Source organism: Trichosurus vulpecula, chromosome 6 (genome assembly GCF_011100635.1).
Source record: "Trichosurus vulpecula isolate mTriVul1 chromosome 6, mTriVul1.pri, whole genome shotgun sequence".
NCBI lineage: Eukaryota > Metazoa > Chordata > Mammalia > Diprotodontia > Phalangeridae > Trichosurus > Trichosurus vulpecula.
Window position 1 is genome coordinate 230172966 of NC_050578.1, and position 19695 is coordinate 230192660.

The 19695-nt window shown below is 41.0% G+C and overlaps 1 protein-coding gene across 2 annotated transcripts in view; it reads left to right on the top strand.

The window, feature by feature from the left end:
* The window catches only part of TEAD1 (TEA domain transcription factor 1), a 309672-nt gene that overhangs the window by 276305 nt on the left and 13672 nt on the right, over positions 1-19695 (top strand). For both annotated transcript variants that reach the window (XM_036763073.1, XM_036763074.1), the window contains one exon: positions 16812-16952. In XM_036763073.1, the coding sequence (XP_036618968.1) occupies positions 16812-16952 (141 nt within the window). The remainder of the gene's footprint in view (positions 1-16811; positions 16953-19695) is intronic.

The window sequence follows — 19695 nt, forward strand, 5'->3', positions numbered from 1 at the left end:
AAAATGCTTTAAATCACTATTGACTAAAGAAATGAAAATTAAAACAACTCTGAGGTACCACCTCCCATCTCCCATAAGACTAAAAGTTACAGGAAAATTTGCTGATCTGCCTAAATGGAGGGAGTTTCCATACCTAGAGCTCCACACACAGTGACATCATACTTCCATTCCCACATTCCCTCAACTCACTCTGTTGACTCATCGTATTCCCCTGGAACTCTCAAGAGCCTTTTCAGATAAACTGTTGTCCAGCCACATTCCCCATCATGTTCATCTGAAACTGATTTTTTTTAGCCCACGTATAAGAATTTACCTCAACCCTATTAAATTTCATCTTATATATTCATCCCAACCTTATAGCTTGTTGAGATCTTTTTGGATCCTTACTATCTCATCTAATGTGTTAACTATCCCTCCTGGCTTTGTGTCATCTGCAGATTTTAAAAGCATGTCATGTATATTTTAATGCAAGTCTTTGACTTGGTGCCAGGCCAAGCCCAGATCCCTGGAGCACTCCATAAGAGACCTTCTCTATTGATAGTGACTCATTAATGGCTACTCTCTCTGTCTGGCCATTCGGCAGCTCTGAATCTGCCTAACTATATTATGATCTAGTCCACTTTTCTCTGTCTTGTCCATGGAAATAGCATGAGAAGATTTGTCAAATGTTTTGCTGAAATCTTGGTAGTCTATAACTACAGTATTTAATTGACTGTTCACTCTGTCAGAAAAAGAAATTAAAATCATCTGGTATAACTTCTTTTTGATGAAGCCACTTTGGTTCTTCTGTGATTACTGCTTCCTTTTCTTGAGTCTCCCTAATCATACCTTTAATAGTATGTTCTATAATTTTGCCGGGAATTGAAGCCATGTTCACTGGCCTTATTATTACTATTTTTACTGAATATTCTTGTGGATTACTGGGTATTTCCACTTCTAATCTTCTCCCAATGTTGTATTTGTTATGTTCTCTAATATTTGGCTTATGGGTAAATATGTATACACATACACAGAAACATGTCTGTATATATATGTGTGTGTATGTGTATATATGCATACACACTCAATCTTGATGAGAAACATTGAATTTCTATCTGAGATACTGGAATTCATGCGTCTTCAGCCCTGATACAGAATTTCAGATCCTCTTCTCTAATACTATTAACACATTGTTCAGCCCTAAATCCAATCTTCAGTCTGTAGCAGTGATGAAAAACATCTGTGCCCTTCAATTACCTGCCCAGAACTTAAAAATTTTAAGGAAGGTTTTCTAGACGATACTTGTCTTTAAATATGTTACCAGAAGTGGGCAGTGGTTCTGAGTGTTTACAAGGCACTAGCAGCCTTCTTTCATGTCTGTCTCTGAGAGGACAGCAAATCTCTTTCTTGTTCGTGTCATACTAATATTTCACCACCTTGGTAGCCCGCAGCTTCATATCACCAACCACCAGGTCTCCATGTTTGCCCTGTGTCCAGTCCTAGATGTCTTCTTTTAGGTGGCACCTGTGGATCCTTGCCATCCTACAAAGCAGAGAGAGCCCTGCTTCCCCACGGGACCCGAGAGTTCTGCTTTCTGTTGAAAAAGCCTCATGCCTGTCACCTCATGCTTCTTTCTCATCTCTTTTCTACATTACCTACGTTAATTACCATGATTATTTTTCTAACCATCACTGCTTTTGGAACATTTCTCCCATTTTTTTCAAAGAACACTCCATCTTTTCCAATAACCCAGAGAGCAGATAGGTGTTCCATCAACACTTTTATGATCTTTCCTGAACCTGAATCGTTGTACACACATAGATTTTTATTCTCTCTGGAATTAGCGCAATCTCTGCAAGTCTCTAGAATGAACTCTTTGTACTTGTAAAGACCAAAATCCTTAGTTTTCTGTGAATCTTGGAGTTGGGTAGTAATGGACAGAGAACTAGACTTGGAGGCAAGAAGACCCAGGTTCAAATTTTCCTTTAGACACTAGCTGCATTTGACTCTGGTCAATTCACTTAACCTCATGGCGTCATCTTCTTCATCTGTAAAATGGAGATATGAATAGAACCTATTTCACAGGATTAAATTAAATAACACACGTAAAGCAATTTGTAAGCCTTAAAGCATCATATAAGTACTAGCTGTTATTAGCAGCAGTAGTAATACAAAGAGGAAGAGGAGGAGTTTTCACTTCTTTTTGAGTAGATAGCAAGAAGGAAAGATCATTGTGAGCTTTTTTTTTTTTAAAGTAGGTTTTCCTATCAGTCAGTCAGTAAGCATTTATTAAGCATTTACTATGTGCCAGGCACCAAAGCTAGGATTTCTGCCAACATCCCGTAAAATAGTTGCTTTAGTTTGTGAGAAGGTCTCTTGCATCATAGTAGCAGTTAAATGGAGAATAGATTAAAGGAGGGGCAGGGGTGGCTTGAGACAGGGAGACCAATGGGCAGAGGTGGGAGTCTGACCTAGGGTGGTGACTGTGTAAGTAGAAAGAAGGGGGCAGATACAGGGGCTGTTGTAGAGATAAAATGGGAGAGATTTGGCAGCCAGATGGCTCTATAAGATGAGGTAAAATTAGGAGTGTGCTGGTAAATGTTTAACAATAGGCTTACCAAAAAAAGTGTGCACACAACATTCTTTTAAGTTTACTCTGCGTTAATAACATTTTGTCTGCCTCTTTCTTAAGTCTAGACAGTCAACAAAACAATAAATCAAGCTATGATCTGTAGCAATTGCCTATTTGTGAGGTTTAAATGTTCACATGGAATATTTAACAATCACCTCAAGAGCTGGTACATACAGCAGACCCCAGAGAGAGCCACATGTTGAGGATGACTCCCAGACCACTGATCTGTGTGACCAGAAGGGCCACAGCCCCCTCAACAGAGAGAATGAAATTTGGACCTACCGATAATGCAAGACAATATGCCAGGGGAGATAGAGTGACAGCAGAGACAGAGATAGAAAGACATCCATCGTCTGGATGGAATGTACCAGTAGTGGAGTGTGCTGATCATCCCGAACCCAGCAGTAACCTCCATCAGGTGGCAGACGAGCTGTGAAATCACCTCCTTCTTACCAAGCTGAACTATAAGCAGCATTGGGAATCTCCATTTTTCCATCTGCGTATCCGAGTGTGTGCTTCACTCTTGAAATCACCCCATTGCTACTAGGCTTCATTAACTGTCTTAATCTGAAATAATTGGCTAATGCACCAGCTTTGGAACTGTAGCTGAAATCCCAGTTATTCACCTTATGATTTGTAGCAGATATTGATTTTTTAAAAAGAGAATACTGATAGTTGCAGAAATTTGAAATGCAAACAGCCAGTCTTTAAAGCAGTGCATGATGTAATTAGAGCAAGCTTTTAAGACTCTTTGAAGTATTAAATGTTTATGAAATTCAAATAGGGAGTTGGTTCTTCACAATAAAGAGGCATTCAATGATGTTTTAAAAAGTCTACTGTTTTATAGATGTAAATATATGCCATAATTAGCGGTAAGTAACATGAAGAGGATGGTTGGGCTTATTCCCATTCTTCTTATTTAAAACAGCTGTGGCATGGATAATAAAGCCTGAGCTCTTTGTGATGGGCCATCCGGAACAACAGCCTCCAGTGAACAACCCTCAGAAAAAGCCTCTTCACCCTTTCTCCTTCCTCCCTTTTCTCCACCCAGAGAGAGAGGTCTCTGGGAGATGTAGGTTTTGCCTTTCATCTATCAACCACCACAACTCCCCTCTTTAAAAAAAATGAAAAAAGTGGGGCTGATTGATTTTCCTGTATAACCCGGCTTTCCTCATCTCCTCCTACCCCACCCCCAAGACTACCAATATGGTCTGGGGGCGGGTGGAGGGAAGGCCTGTCAAGAGGCTTCTGACCAGCATACAGATGTATGCAAAGTAACTTAGAAGGGGGCCTCCGGAAAGCAGCCTCCTTTTCTCCCAACAGTCCCCTGTGGCCCTCTTGCTCGGCTTGTTCACCAATGAATACGAGTCCATTAGTTCTTTGGAATCGGTGATGAGTCAGAAGGAGAGAGCAGCTGGGAGACCAGAGCCGTTTGGCCTGCCCGGCACCAGCCTCACCATGTGGCAGGCCTGGATGGCAGCCCAAGGCTGCAGCAGAGCTCCCCTTGCTCCCTGCCAATGATCCAGATGCTACCATTGGAAAAAATTGCTTCACAATTGGAAATCTTGGTCCTTTGATTACTGTTCAGAGAGGATGAAGAAGAGGTATAATGTGGTCTAAAAATGCCTTCCTGCAGCCATTAGTAGTTGTTAGAGTCTCTCATTGATGAGAACATTCTGAGGTTTTAATTCCAAGCAGCTTTCTGGGAGTGGGAGAGTCTGGTGGGGAGGGATGCAGTGGGACAGAGACAGACACAACTAATGCTCCTTCGTCCTAACCTTTGTCCTCAGAGATCTCTGTCAGTAAATATTAGGGGAAGGCCTGCCTCTGCATTTATCAACAAACCTACCATTTCATCATTCATATGCTGCTTCTGTACAGACAAACAACGTCCCCTCTTCCAGCTCCCTGTTGGGAATGAACACTTCCTTGTATGAACATGCTTTCTGCTTGATCCTTTTCTAGATGTGTCCCAAGGCTCCTACAGAGTATTCAGCTGTCCTGGGTTAATGCAGAAATTCTGTAGGCTTTGGCTGATAACGTTCCCTAGGCCATCTCAGTCACGTTACCTGGATGTGGTGAAGTTTTCCCCTCATGTGAAATGAGTCAGACCTTACTATGGGTACTGAAACATGCTGGCAGACAAAGTGGCACAATGTGGGTGAATTTCTGTGCTCATCGGATGTGACTCTTGAGAAGGCACTAACTTTCTCTTTACTCCTGGAGATCTGTGGGAAGGGGGGCTATGAAGGAAATTGCAGTAGCAACGGTTCTCCTATCTCCTGCCTCACAGAGTCAGAACTGGACCAGAACTTAGGTATCATCTACCTACCACCCCACCCTCCCACCCTGGCTTATAGTACAGGAAACTGGAGGGTCCATGGAAGAAGCAGCTTGACCAAGGTTAGACAGTAAATTAGTGGCACAGGAAGATGTGGGTCAGGTGTCTGACTTTGTATTACTTATTGCCTTCCCACCTTCCTTAATCTGGACACTATGCTTCTGTTTACCTGGGCTGACTGCCTTAGCAGTGGCAGCATGCAATAGTTCATGCAGCCCTTGGAGTCAGAGAGAACTAGGTTCAAGACCTGTCCCTGGCACATACTGGCCCTGTGGCCTGGGGTAAGTTATTTAACTTCATGGTGGCCCAGATAACTCTCTAAGGATTTTAAATGGTGGAAAGTTGCACATGAACATTGATAGAGGGAGTGTTCTCACCAGGTGTCCCTAGGTGGGTAAAATCACAGGTCCAGACCCCCCCCCCCCCAAGAAGTGTGTGTGTGTGTGTGTGTGTGTGTGTGTGTGTATTTTTTTTAAATAAAAGATTGCATTTACTTTATTTGAAACCTTATCAATCTGTTGACTCATTAAGCTTGAGGTCAATAAAAAACCAATTATCTTTTCCATATCAGCTGCCATTAAGCCAAATCTGCTCCTGCATTGTACATAGTGAAACACTTGATAAATATTTGTTGAATTAAATTACAGTTGAGTTATTGAACTTAAATAGGACTTGATGTTTGTCACTGTTGAACTTCATCTTGTTCAATTTGGCCCATTTTTGCAGCCTGGTAAGGACTTTATGGACCCCAGTTATGTCGCTCAGCACACCAACTGAGCTCTCTTCCAGCTTCATCGTTTGCAAATATGATAAACACGCCGATCATGCTTTCATCTAAGATGTTCAGAATGTTGAAAAGATGAGAATCCTATGGCTCTTTTGAGAGACTTCCACCATATTGGCCTGGGGATATCAGCATCTAGCTGTTAAACCGTTGACGAGTCCACCTAGCTTTTACTCTCATTATTTTGTTCTTAAATTCCTAGCTGAAGTCAAGAGTTTGAAAATGATTTATGGTGTTACATACAAGAAGGGGGGAGAGTGATGTGGAGCCAGAATCTGGGTTCCCATCCCATGTGTGATGCTAACCACCATAGGGCTCAGCTTATTTTGTAAGAAGATTGGGTTGGTCTATATAGCTCCTGACATCACTTCAAGTCCTAGGTCCTATGATCTTCAAGAACATAGACTCAATGTGGAGAAAATTGACCCAAAAAAGGGAGAAAAGGAAATTTAAATTTTCCTATGAGACTATTCAATACTAACCCAACTTTACAATAGGAGTAAAACTATGGTTTTTAGACTACACAAGAATGGAGACACTAAAGGCCCCAAATAAGGAACTATTTTTGAGATAGTGTAGAATAATTTAAAAGAATATTGAACCTAGGGATCAGGATCCCTGGATGCAAATCCTAGCTCTGCTATTAAGAAGTTAGGATCCAGTTAGCGTGCTTTGGGAAAATCACTTTAGTGGCTGATTGGCGGATGGATTGGAGTGAGGAGAGACTTGAGGCAGGCAGACCCTCCAGCAGCTGTTGTGATAATCCAGGTGTGAGGGGATGAGGGTCTGTGCTAGAATGGTGGCAGTGTCAGAAGACACCAGGAAGCATATTGGAGAGATGCTGCAAAGGTGAAATCAACAGTCCTTGACAACAGATTAGATATTTGGGGTGAAAGATAGCAAAGAGTCCAGGATGACTCCTAGGTTGTGATCCTGAGGGACTGGGAGGATGGTCTTGACCTCCACAGTAATCAGGAAGGTAGGAGAGAAGGAAGGTTTAGAGGGAAGGATAGTGAGTTCCATGGTGGATTTGAGTTTAAGATGTCTGTTGGACCATCCAGTTGGAGAGGTCTAAAAGGCAATTGGAGATGTGATATTGAAGGTCATCAGAAAGATTGATGCAGGAGGGGTAGATGTGAGAATCATCAGTGTAGAGAGTGAAATAATATAGAAGGAGAAAAGTAAAGGGTCCAGGACAAAATCCCCAAGGGACACCTGGAGTTAGAAGGTATATTCTGGATGAGAATCCAACAAAGGAGACAGAGAAGTAGGAGGAAAACCAGGAAAGAGGGAGATCCCAAAATCTAGAGGGTAGAGAGCCCAGGAGAGAGTGATGAACACTGTCCAAAGCTGCAGAGATCTCAGGGAGACTGGGGACTGGGAAAAGGTCACTGTTTTGATCTTGAAGTCTTTTAACAAAAATCCAGCATTCTTAAATTGGTCCGCCCTAGATTGTAGCTTATGTAGCAGAAATGGAATTTGGAGGAAAGATTGTTGGTTTTTACATGGTCTTGATTAAAATTTTTTTTAAAAAAATTCAGTTTTTCAACTTGTCGTATCTATTAGTACCCAGGCCTATGCTTTTCCCTCTGGTGTTTTGATTCCAGAAAAAGCAATATTCTTCTGACTGTTTATACTTGCTTTTATGCATTTGCCAAGAAAAAAAAACTGCATTTAAAATTTGGGTTCTAGTTTTTTCTCCATTTTGCATCTTTGTTGCTTCTGTGATCATCCAACGTCCCTGTGCCTCACACACCGTCCCCACGGAGATTCTCCACAAGAGTGCCGGAGACGTTTCCAGCCAGTTGAGTCGTGAAGCAAAGGCTTCATTTTCAGGTATTCCCACTGTTGCCAGAGAGGAGAATGCTTTTGGTTTGGTACCCAGTGAAACAGATCCGCATCAGTTGCAAGAGAAAATTAATGCATCACTGAGATTGATTAAGAAGCTAGCACAAACCCCAGCCTTTAATAAGGAATCAGATTTTTCTTTTATTAAATTAACATTCTTTACCTTTTCCCTCTTAAAGTAAAGAAAAGCTGCCCTCTGACCCAGGAACTGTGATCTTTCTTGGGGTATTATTACTGTCATGGCTAGAAGGTAATTTTTTTTAATAGCATTACTTCTCCTTAAGAAACTCACTTAGCGGTGGCATGGTCAGTTGGCTACATTATGCTCAAGGGTAATCACAAACCAACTGTAATTGCAAATTGGTTATTAGACATTATTTGGGAAATTTTTTTAGACTCCTTTCACTGACACAGATTACTGCTTCTCTGCCCTTCCTCACCCTACACGTATAGTTTTGCCATTTTTCCCTTTAAATCCTGATAGAGGCCTTTGTCTTATCTCTCTGATATTTCTGTTGTTTCTCTTTCTCTTATCACAATGAGTCTGTCTCCTTTTCAGGCCAGAGATGTCCTCAAGGATACCTTTGATGTCCCTTTTCACATACAAATCATCTTTCCGTGTCATTTTTGGTAGCATGCTTCTGCATTTGGAGCTAGAGTACCTGGGTTTCAATTTCTAGTTGTGCTGCTTGGCTTTGGGCCAAGTTACTTTGCTCAGTTTCCAGATATTTAAAATGGAAAGGAAAGACTAGAGGGTCTAAGACCCACTCAACATCTCTCTATTGTCCAGAGTGCGAGGAAGGAATGGAAGTTAGAATGTGTTCTGATAAGGGGTATCCAGGAATCAAGGACAGGGAATCCAACATATCAAGCTGTGTCACAATGGACGTGCTATCTGGTGTGCATACCTGGCTTGCCATAATAGTGCATGGACCATTCTTCTGCACAAGCTGGTGGGCTCCCGACTGTTCAGGAGTTCCATGGAGGTTGGGAGGCTGGCAAGAAGTATGACCCGGGCAGGCTTCTTGACTGCCAGAAGTAATCTACTGTTTTAGGAATGTGGTCTGAGCACATAATGCTGAATTTTCCCTTACTACTTTATGCTGAGCTGTAAAACTACATTTTTAGGCCTTGTGGGGCCCAGGGGTTAACCAGTGCTGCTCTGTACCCTGGGCACCATTCAGGGCAGTAGTGAGGTTTAACAGGGTTGATCCAGGCTTGTGGGGATGCTCCAGGCTACATAATTCTCAGACCAGATACAGGTCTGAAGAATCCTGATTGAGTTTAGGCAGCAGGGTCTGGACAGATTGTGCTCTAGGCCTTCTCTGGTCAACTTGGGTGCCCCATTCACTAAGCACAATAAGTACTTAAGAAGTATTTGCTAAATTTGCTGAACTCTTGCTGCTTACTTAGACAATATGGTGGGCTCTGGCCCCTAACCCAGTCTTGTGACTGGGAAATTGTGTTGTAGGCATAAAAATTCTTCCCCCACTGAAAACACATTTTAATATCCACTCCGTGTTTATTGGTGACCTTTCCTTCATAAGAATTCTGTTCCATTAAAACAAAAAAGTTCATCAAAATAATTTCTTCATGCATTTCTAAATCAAATGTTGTAGAACATCTTATTCAAAACATATTTATACTCCTTTTTAAAAGTGTTCATTTTCTTAAGGAGCATTTAAAAAAAAAGTTATATTTTTATATTGCCCGTACTTCTCCCTATATTCCTCCTCCTCCCTCCAAAAGATCCATCTCTTATAACATATGTGTGTATAGACATATATGTGTGTGCATGCATATATATATATATGCTTTTTTTTTTTACACAAAAGAGAAGAAGAGAAAAAATTCAGCAAAACTGTTTAACTTAACAGAAAAAAAAATCTGGTGCTATATTCAGTATTCCACACTCATGGACCCTCACACTGTGTTCCCAACAAACACATGTGCAAAGGAAAGGAACTGAGGACAATTTACAATTTCATATCATTCCATTTTAATTATTTGGGAATGTTTCTCTCCATTTACAATGTTGTGCTCATTGTGAATATTATTTTACTGGTTCTACTTACTTGGCCTTCCATGTTTCTCTTTATTCATGACGTACATTGTTTCTTAGGGCATATGTAATGGCAATATTCCATTATATTGATATACCATAATTTGTTTTGCCATTCCCCCATCAGTGGGCATCTACTTTGTTTCCAGCTTTCTGCTACCCCTGAAATGGCAGGTATAAAATTTTTGGTGTATATTCTCTTTCTCCATTGGTATATGTGCCTAGAAGTGGAATCACCATCTAATCATTTTATTTGCTTAATTCCGAATTGCTTTCCAATGTAATTGTACCAACTCACAGCTCTACCAAGAGTGAATTAGTGTTTGTCTTTCAGCAACTCCTCTACTACTGACTTTTTTGTCTTCTTTGCCAGTTTTCTGGGCGTGAGGTAAAACCTAAGGGTAGTTTTGTTTTGCATGTCTTTTACTGTCAAGATTATGTGATTATTTTTAAGATTATTAGAACATTCTTTCATAATGATGTTAATAGTTTACATTTCTCCTTTCGATAACCATTTGTTCATATCCTTTGACCACTTCTGTTGGAGAATGGCTTTTGGCCTTACATGTTTGTCAATTGTCTATGTGTCTTAGATATCAGACCCTTATCAAATATTTGAAACAAGGATTTTTTTCCTAATTGACTTCTTCCTTTCTTAAGCCATTCTCATTAATCTTGTTAATGAAAAAGACTTTCAGTTTCCTGTAATCTGGATTGTTTATTTACCTTTTGGAATTACCTTTATCCATTGTTTGGTTAAGAATTAACCCCCTGTCCATAGCTATGAAAGGTACCTAATCTGTTCCTCTTCTAGTTTATTATATTATCCATTTTGAGTTTATTGTAGTATAAGGTGTTAGTTGTTAGTCTAAATTTAATTTCTGCCAAGACTATTGTCCAGTTTTCTAGATATTTTTGGAAATATTTTTGTAATCAGTATTATAGAGGAAGTTCTTTTCTAGGTAATTTGTATATGGGGATTTATTTTATACTAGCTTATCTAATTTATTGTTGTTTAGAAAATCCTAGGGAATTTTTTGGGAATCCTAGGGAATTTCTACAGAAAAGTATCAGTATACAAAATTTGTCCACAAAAATCAATAGAGTTTCTATGTAGCAGTAACAAAGTTGAAAAGGGAAAATAGAATTATAATGACCATTCTTGACCCCAAAGAAGAACTATGAGAAAATACGTCTGTCTTTGCAGAAGTGGGGGACCATAGATGGAGTATCACATATGTCAGACTTATTTTTTTTTCAAATTTATTTATTTATTTTTAGTTTACCACACATGGTTCTACATAATTTTGAGTTCCAGATTTTCTCCCCTCCCTCCCCCCTCCCACCCCAAGACGGCCTGGAATCTCATATAACTACCGTGTATAACTTCGCATTGAATTAATTTATACACTAGTCAAGTTGTGGAGAAGAATTATGACCAATGGAATGAATCATGAGAAAGAAGAGACATAAGCAAAAAAACCAAACAAACAAACAAACAAAAAAAAAACCCAAAAACAAAAGAGAAGCAAAAAAGGCAAGCATGTAGTGCGCCTCTATCTGTATTCAAACTTCACAGTTCTTTCTCTGGATGAAGATAGCATTCTCCATTGTGAGTCCCCTGGAGTTGTTCTTGCACCTTACGTTGCTGAAAAGAGTGAAGTATGTCAGGGTTGGTCCTCACATAATCCATATATCTGTGGTTGTGTACAATGTTCTCCTGGCTCTGCTCCGCTCACTCAGCATTATGTTGTGTAGGTTTTTCCAGGTTGTTACGAAGTCCGTATCATCCCCATTTCTTATGGCACAGTAGTATTCCATTACCTTCATATACCATAGCTTGTTCAGCCATTCCCCAATTGATGGGCATCCCTTTGATTTCCAATTCTTGGCTACCACAAAAAGAGCCGCTATAAATATCCTTGTACATATGGGTCCTTTTCCCCGCCTGTGTGATTTCTTTGGGATACAACCCTAGAATTGGTAATGCTGGGTCAAAGGGTATGAACATTTTTATAGCTCTTTGGGCATAGTTCCAAATTGCTCTCCAAAATGGCTGGATCAGCTCACAACTCCACCAGCAATGTAACAATGTTCCAATCTCCCCACATCCTTTCCAGCATTTATCATTTTCCTGTTTTGTTATTTTAGCCAATCTGATATGTCAGACTTTTAAAAAAAAATGTTGGTTAGTTTCTCAGAACTTTTTTCCCCTCCTATTCCCCACCTCCTGCCTTTTAAAAGTTATTTTAAGAGATAGCTCTCTGGGAAAGGATTAGATGACAAATATAATGGGAAATGTTGGTGATAAAAAAGCAAAAGATATAAAGAAAAGTGTATTTAATAAAACAAGTAACTACAAAATGCTTAAAATACCAAGAAGTTAATTTACCAAGGCACACTCATATGTATATAAATGCAAAATGCTCCCCAAAGAAATAAATAATATCTTAAATAGAGGGATATTCAGTGCTTATGGCTGGATATACATAATATAATATAACAATATAATAAAAATGACAATCTAACTTAAATTCATTTACAGATTTAGTGTTTTAGCAATCAAAGCCCTAGGAGGGAGGCATACTTTACAGAGTTCGACAGAATAATAATAAAGTTCATTTGGAAGAACAAAAGATCTAACATATCAAAGGAAATTTTATTTTAAAAGTAGGAATGAAGAAGGACTACCCCTTCTAGCCCTCAAGCTTATATTAGAAAGCAGCAGTCATTAAAATCATTTGATATTAGTTTTAAATAGAGGAAAGTGGATTAATGGAACAGACTAGACTCTAAAGAATTGGAAATAACTGCACACGTTTACATTCTTACATAACTAGTTACAAAAGCTACAATGAAACAATGAAGATATCTTTTGACGGTTGCTCACATTTATGTAATGTTTTCAGATTGGCAAAATGCTTTACATACATCATTTCTTCTATTTCTCCCAGTAACCCCATGAAATAGGTATAATTATACCCAGTTTTTTATAGACTAGCAAATTGAGGCTGGGGGGGGGGGAGGGTCAAGTGACTAACCTAGGGTCACACAGGTAGTAAGAGTCTGAGGGGAGATTAAAAACCAAGTCTTCCTAAAGTCCTAGTCCAACATTCCAAGACCTCTTGCCGCACATGGTGGCTTTAGAGATGATGGTGGCCGTGCATGGGTTCTTAGACACAGCCTAACATAAGTACATGATTTTATAAACGTGTTTAATTGGTGAAGACAAAAACAACTCTGAGCATTATCTGTGAAAACTTCTACAATTGTGCCCCCTATAAACAAGGCTGCCTGGTGTATTAGGAGGGCAGAGTTTATAATCTCAAAGAGGATCATATATATGTCTGAAAGGTTCGGAACCGCCAGATATAAGAAACTCTCAAAGTAGGAGGCAGAAGAATCAAAGCATATATTTAGGCTCCACAGTAACCAACCCATGAACCAGTATCCCCATTTTGATATATTGATCAAAAGCTTCCAGGCCCAATAAGTTCGCCTTACAAGAGTAACCAGGAGGCTACAGAGAAGCATGATGGTGTAAAGCAAAATCATGCTTCCCCCTCTATGGTAAAAAGATTACCCACTGGCCTGAAGTCCTTGTTCAGCTTCCTCGCATAGGTCAGCTCTGCTACTGGCAGCTCTTGCTTCAGCTTCGGCTGTAGCTGTAGCAGCCTCTGGCTCCAACGGAAGCTGTTTTCTAACCATCCGGCTTCTGCGGGGGGTGTAAGGTACGCCGGGGAAAGCACAGGTTCTTTTCAGTCTGCTTAAGCAAGGTGAAGGGGTTGACCGGGAAAGCACAGGTTCTTTCGATCAGCTTAAGCAAGGGAAGCAAGGTGAAGGGGCCAACAAGCTTACTCCAACCCAACATACAAACAGCATTCAGTTCAGGGGAAAAAGCCAAACTAGTCAAGGGCACTTGTTGACTAAGTGCTAAGGAGCCCATTTTTGGTTACCAACACACCTGGATAGCTGCAATGTTTGTTATTTGAAGTCATTAGTAGCACCTTTTTTTTTTCTGGAGTCAGGCACGTAGAGGGGCTAGTCAGCACAGTTCTATTACATATTGGGCATTTGATCTTGGGAGAATTTTTAGATTCATGGAGAATTCAGGAGATGGTAAAGGACTGGAAATACACTGCCTTTCTAATGGAGAAAGATGGGAGATAACTAGGAGCTACAAGACCAATAAACTTGATACTTGTTCCAAAGGTTTAGAATATATGTGATCATTTAGAATGGAAAGAACAGTAACCACTAGGAACCAATGTGTTCATTAGAAACAAAGGATGCTGATCATTTCTCTATACTGGAGGAATTCTCTGATTATGATTTTGTTTTTTTCTTAAGACACAGGTGGGAGAGTGGGGAGACTCAAGCATGCACATGATACTGCAAGTGTGAGTTCCAATGGGCTTATGGCACGTCCTTTGGGAGCCACCACTAGAATGCCAGGTCAGAGGAATTCTGTAGATGTGTAATGTATCTGGATTTGAGTAAGCCATTTGGTGACCAGTGTTTATGAAAGAAAAGGAGAGAAATAGAGAGTGAATAACAGCACAGTTGACTGGATTAAGGAGTCTTTGAATGGCTGGATCCAAAGAATGTCATTCGGGGGTACTGAGAAAGTTCAGTAGTTCCTACTATGTTCTGCCTCAAACAAGTCAGATAAGTAATATTCTTAGTCTAGTCTCCATACTATTCTTAACTAAGGGAAGTGGCTAAAATGCTGGACCCAAATTCAAGAAGACCTAAGTTTAAATCTGGCTTTAGACAATTACTAGATGTGTCAACCTGGGCAAGTCACTTAACCTCTGTCTGCCTTAATGGAGGGAATAATAGCACCTACTTCCCATGGTTGTTGTGAGAATCAAATAGCATGATGTTTATAAAGTGTTTTGCAAACATTAAAATGCCATAAAAATTACAAATTTTTATTATTGATTAATATTGTCATTGTTATGTATTCCATTTCCTATCAATGGACTATCTGAGGAGCATGGATGTCTGTTGACATGGTGTATTAGAGTGCTAGACTTAGAATTAGGAAGACCTGGGCTCAAATCCCACCTCAGATACTAGGTCTGTGACTCTGGGCACACCACTTCATGTCGTACCAGAGTCTCTTTTTCCTCACCTGTAAAAATTGGAGTAACAATCCCCGTCACATTGACTACACTTGGTCCTTGTGAGAATCAAACAAGCCAATCCGTGTGAAATTCTTTGCAAACCTTATAAAGCAATAGAAATGTCAGCTCTCGATTGTGCTGTGATCGTTCTGCTTCAGGCATAATGTAAATGAGAACCAGTGAATCTAGAGCTCTGGATGTTCTTGGGTTTGATTGGAATCCTTGTCTTGGGGGAGCTGACCCTGACTAATCCAAGGGTAAAACCACGTGACCTAGAACCAGAAGATTCTTCATGCCTCTTCACCTAGCTCCTCATTTATAGTATGTGGATGATGGAAAGATCCCAGTTTCTGGAGCTGAGGACCCGGGAAGTCATCTGTGGGAAGTGCTTAGCTAGACTTAAAGCATCGAATAAACATCAGCAGCTGCTGGGATTACTTTTCAGCTTAACAAGCATTTATTAAGCACCTACTATGTGTTCTGGGCTGGGCATTGAAAATACAAAGACACAATTATAGGGCCCCTGCTAGGGGCTTCTGTTCTGTGGGGGCGACAATAACTACACATATACATACATTATATATGTAAAATGATACAAGGTGATTTCCAGAGGGGAGAAGTATTAGTAGCTAGAGATAAGGAAAGTGAACATGAGGTTCTCCTCACGTAGGAGTGGGCTCCTAACTGAGATTTAAGGGAAACTGGGGATTTTTAAACAGAGGTCAGAGGAAGGGGGTGCATTGTAGGCCTGGGATGCAGTCTGTGAAAAGGCAGAAAAGACAGATGAAATGTATTATATGAAAAATAGGAAGAAAAAAAGGAGGGTCAATATGGCTGGACCATAGAATACCTGAAGGGGAGTAATGTATAAAAAGTCAAGAAAAATAGGGTGATGACAGGTTGTAAAGCATTTTAAGTACTGGGCTGACGAGTTTGTTTGATCCCAGAGGTAATAATGAACCACTAATGCCTTTTGAGCAAAGCAATGCCTTGTCACACTTGTTCTTTAGAGGTGTTCCTTTGGCTAGTGGGGAGGATGGATAGGTGAAGGGAAAGGCTAGATTCAGGGAGGTGGCTACTGGTAATAGTTCTGCAGAGAGGTGATAAAAGTCTGCCATGGGGTGGTTAGAATGAAAGGGAGATAAGGAGTTATGAATACAAGAGCTATCGGGGGAATTGGAATCAATAAGATTTGACAAGCAATTGGAGGATATGAGTGAGACTGAAACATTGAGGATGATTCAAGTTGCAGAGCCTGGGTAAGATTGGAAGTGCCCTCAGCAGAAGGAGGGGGACCAGTAGGAAGGGTGGATTTGGGGTTTAATTACTGAGTTCCTTCTTGGACTTTGAGTTTGAGGCGCCTGTGGGATCTTCCATTGGAACTGTCCAGCAGGCGATGTGGGAATGGAGCTCATGAGAGATGAGTCCTTTTAGGAGTCATCTGCATTGAGCCCACAGTCCCCATAGGAGATGATGAGTACATGAAAAGAGAATTGTAGCAAGCAGAAGAAAGGAATTGAGGACAAAGCTTGCATTTCTAGTTTCACTCCCTGCCCTGCAGGCATCAGTTGTATGTGGAAGTCCTTGGGTGGGGCTGGTCTGGGTACCATCATCTCCCATCGTGTTGTTGTTCTCAAGTACATTTTTGGACTTCAAATTATGCTCTGTTTCCTTAAGCATTTCTCCAGCTAGTGAACTGGTGTAATACTTTTGGGAATTCATTCACACTCTGTTTTAAGTAAGGCTCTTTAGAATGAATTTTTACAAAAACAACAAAAAAAACCAAAACAGGTATATTGTTTGTTGTTTCAAGGAAATCTGACCAGTGCCATCTCTAATAAAAAGAAAAATGATCCTTAGGCTTTTGCAGATGGTTCTGGATGGGCCTGGCCTTTCATCTACTCTTCCCTTCTGATCCCCATCTCCTCTCCACTACCCCCAACACCCCATTCAGGAGAATAAGTTCATTACTACTCGTCAGATCGATGTTGCCAGATGACAGATTAATTCCCAACCTCTGTGACCTTTTCCCACAGGCGGATTTAAACTGCAACATTCAAGATGATACAGGGGCTTTCTACGGGGTGACCAGTCAGTATGAGAGCTCAGAGAACATGACCATCACCTGTTCTACCAAAGTCTGTTCATTCGGGAAGCAAGTAGTGGAGAAGGTAGAGGTAAGATGGATCCTTTCATTCAGGTGCAAAGCCTCTTTTCCCTTTTGTGGTTGTGGCTAAAGGAATTCAATGTGTAAGGCAGGGGATTGGGGTTTTGTTTGTTTTTTTATTTTTTATTTTTTGTCTCACTCCTCTTCTTCCCTTACTGTTACCCATTCATTGTTTCTAAGAGAATACCTTATAAAGCAGCTAGGAGAATCAGATGTGGTGTTCCGTTTCACCTTTGACCTGCATCCTGCATCCCCTCTGCCCCATGGAGGTAAAGCAGAAACTGACCCCCAGCACATTTCCCAGCTTAGTCACGTGTTGGCTTAGCCAAGACTCCAGATGAAATGGGGCTGTTCGGGGCTGCTTCTGCTACCTGTGGCTTCAGGAAAGCTACCGCAAGATGATAATTCAGCTAACAAGGGGCCATTTCCTGAAACATTCCTTTTGACTCTTCTACAATTACCTCTGATTTTCCAAAATGACTTACAATGGAGAAAAATAGATTTCATTCTTTGGTTAGGCTCAGAGGCCTGCCAGTGTCTGTCTCTTGTTTTGAGGTTCACATCCCCAGCCACCAAACCATTGCATTTTTTCTCATTCAGTCATTGATTGATAGTTTTTGTTTCTTACACCGCAGTCATTTCCCAATAATTCTACCTCCCCTTCCCCCATAAAATCATCCTTCATATTGAAGAAAAGCATTTCGTGAAAGCCACCAGACGCACCAACAGGATAACAGAACATTCGGCTTCTGTAGTCTTCCACTTCTTTGTGGAGAGCATGTAAGTGAGTTTTATCATCCAGGCCCAAAATCCATTGTGTTTCTCTCTGTAGGATGAGCCACTGATCTTTGTATAATGAATTCCAGTAACCCATGTTCGGTGTATGGTTATGATGATAATATGGGCTAGCGTTTGTATAGAGTTTTCATGTTTGCAATATGTTTTTCATATATTATCTCATTTGTTTCTCACAACAACCCCAGGCAATAAGTGTTGTTATTATCTCTTATTTTACAAATGAGAAAACCCAGGCAGACAAAGGTTAAGTGACTTGCCCAGGGGACACACAATTGGTAGATGTCTGAAGAACTCAGCTCTTCCTTACTCTAGGTCCAGCTATCTATACTGTACCTTAGCTGTTGATTTTTGCCTGTATCGGTCTGTTGGTAGGTATATACAGTACTAACATGTGCCCAGCCTCTGCTGGGCCTTGTGGAAGATACCCGAGATATATAAGACATTGTTTTGCTTTTAATGAGTCTCACTGGGGAGGTAAAACAGAGACGGAACAGAGAGTGATACAAGACCATCTACTATTAAGTGTTTGATTCCGTGTTACAAACTAGATATGTTATAAGAGCTAAGGAAGCAAATATCTATGCAGACTAATATAGTTTGGGAGCAAGAGCTGGGGGAGGAGAGATGGCAGGAGAGGAGGAGCATGGTGGCAAACATGTCTAGGGCTTTTGAAAAATAAACAGAGAGAAGGAAGACGGGCATTCTAGGTGGTGGAAGCATCAGGGAAGGGGGAGACCTGTGATTTTAGAGGTGTAGAGAACTTCCAATTTGGAAACTTCCTTCACGTTCAAATATAAAACAGCCACTTGTCTGTTAGTCTTAGGGGGTTGACCTGGGCGCTAAGAAGCTTTGTTATTGCCCGTGTACACATCATTCGTATGTGTCAGAGGAAGGACTAACTGCAAAGCTAGTCCCCTGACCTAGTTCTATGCTGCCTCTCAGTGGAAGCATAAATGAGCAAAGACAGAGGAGGGGGGCCCGCCCGACTCAAGGCCAGAATTTGTGCTCAATAAGCAGTAACAGAGAAGGTGGAGAGGTCCATGTGATGGAAGAATTGAAATGCCTAGTTGGGGAGTGTGAAACTGATATTGCTGGCTGTTACTGATTCAGAACCAGAGAAGAGACAAGATGAGAAAAAGCTTTAAGAAAGATCAGTCATGAAAGGATGTGGAGTAGTTTGGAGCAAGAAGAGGCTAGAAAGAGGCCTGGAAGTCAGGCGAGTCATTTAGTGTTGAGGTGCTTGGGATGGAGTGATAACATCAGTAAAGGAAAAGAAAGGATGCATGTGACAGACATGCTGAAGAAAGAAGACTTCACGGCTGGGTAGAAGGAGAAAGGAAAGGGAAGAGAGACAAAGATTGACTCCTGGGTTTTGAGCTTGATTGATTAGGGAAAACTATTGAAAGTAAGAGTCGATGTGCTATAATAGAGACATTACCACACTTGGAGTGAGAAAGACCTAGGGGTCAGATCTCCCAAGCTGCATAACCCTAGGCAAGCTACCTAATCTTTAAAGACCCTAAGTCTCAGAGCCAATGTCCTTCCTCATTGGTACAGGGAGTTTCCTATGCCATTGAAATCATAGGTCTGATCCATCCCTGCACCTCCCAGCCCCCATGCAAATAGAGAAGGTTCTTTCTGCAGACCAACACACACTTCTCTCCCTTCCCCTGCTGGGCAAACACACCTGAGCTAACAGACCCTAGGCTTGGCAAATTTTTGTCAGCACCCATAGTTTGCACATTTCTTAGATGAGGACCTCTCAAGCATCTAGCCAGTCAGTCCACGAAAGCCAGATTCCAGTTGCTCTCCCAGTTGCTAATGACTTGGTACCCACAGCCAAGCTGCTCCCAGAGCTGGATTTCAGACTGGTCCCACCTGCGCATGACCAAGAAATGTCCTTTTCAGTGTCCCCAACATCCCCTTCTTTTAAATGAAGATCTCCACTGAGAAGG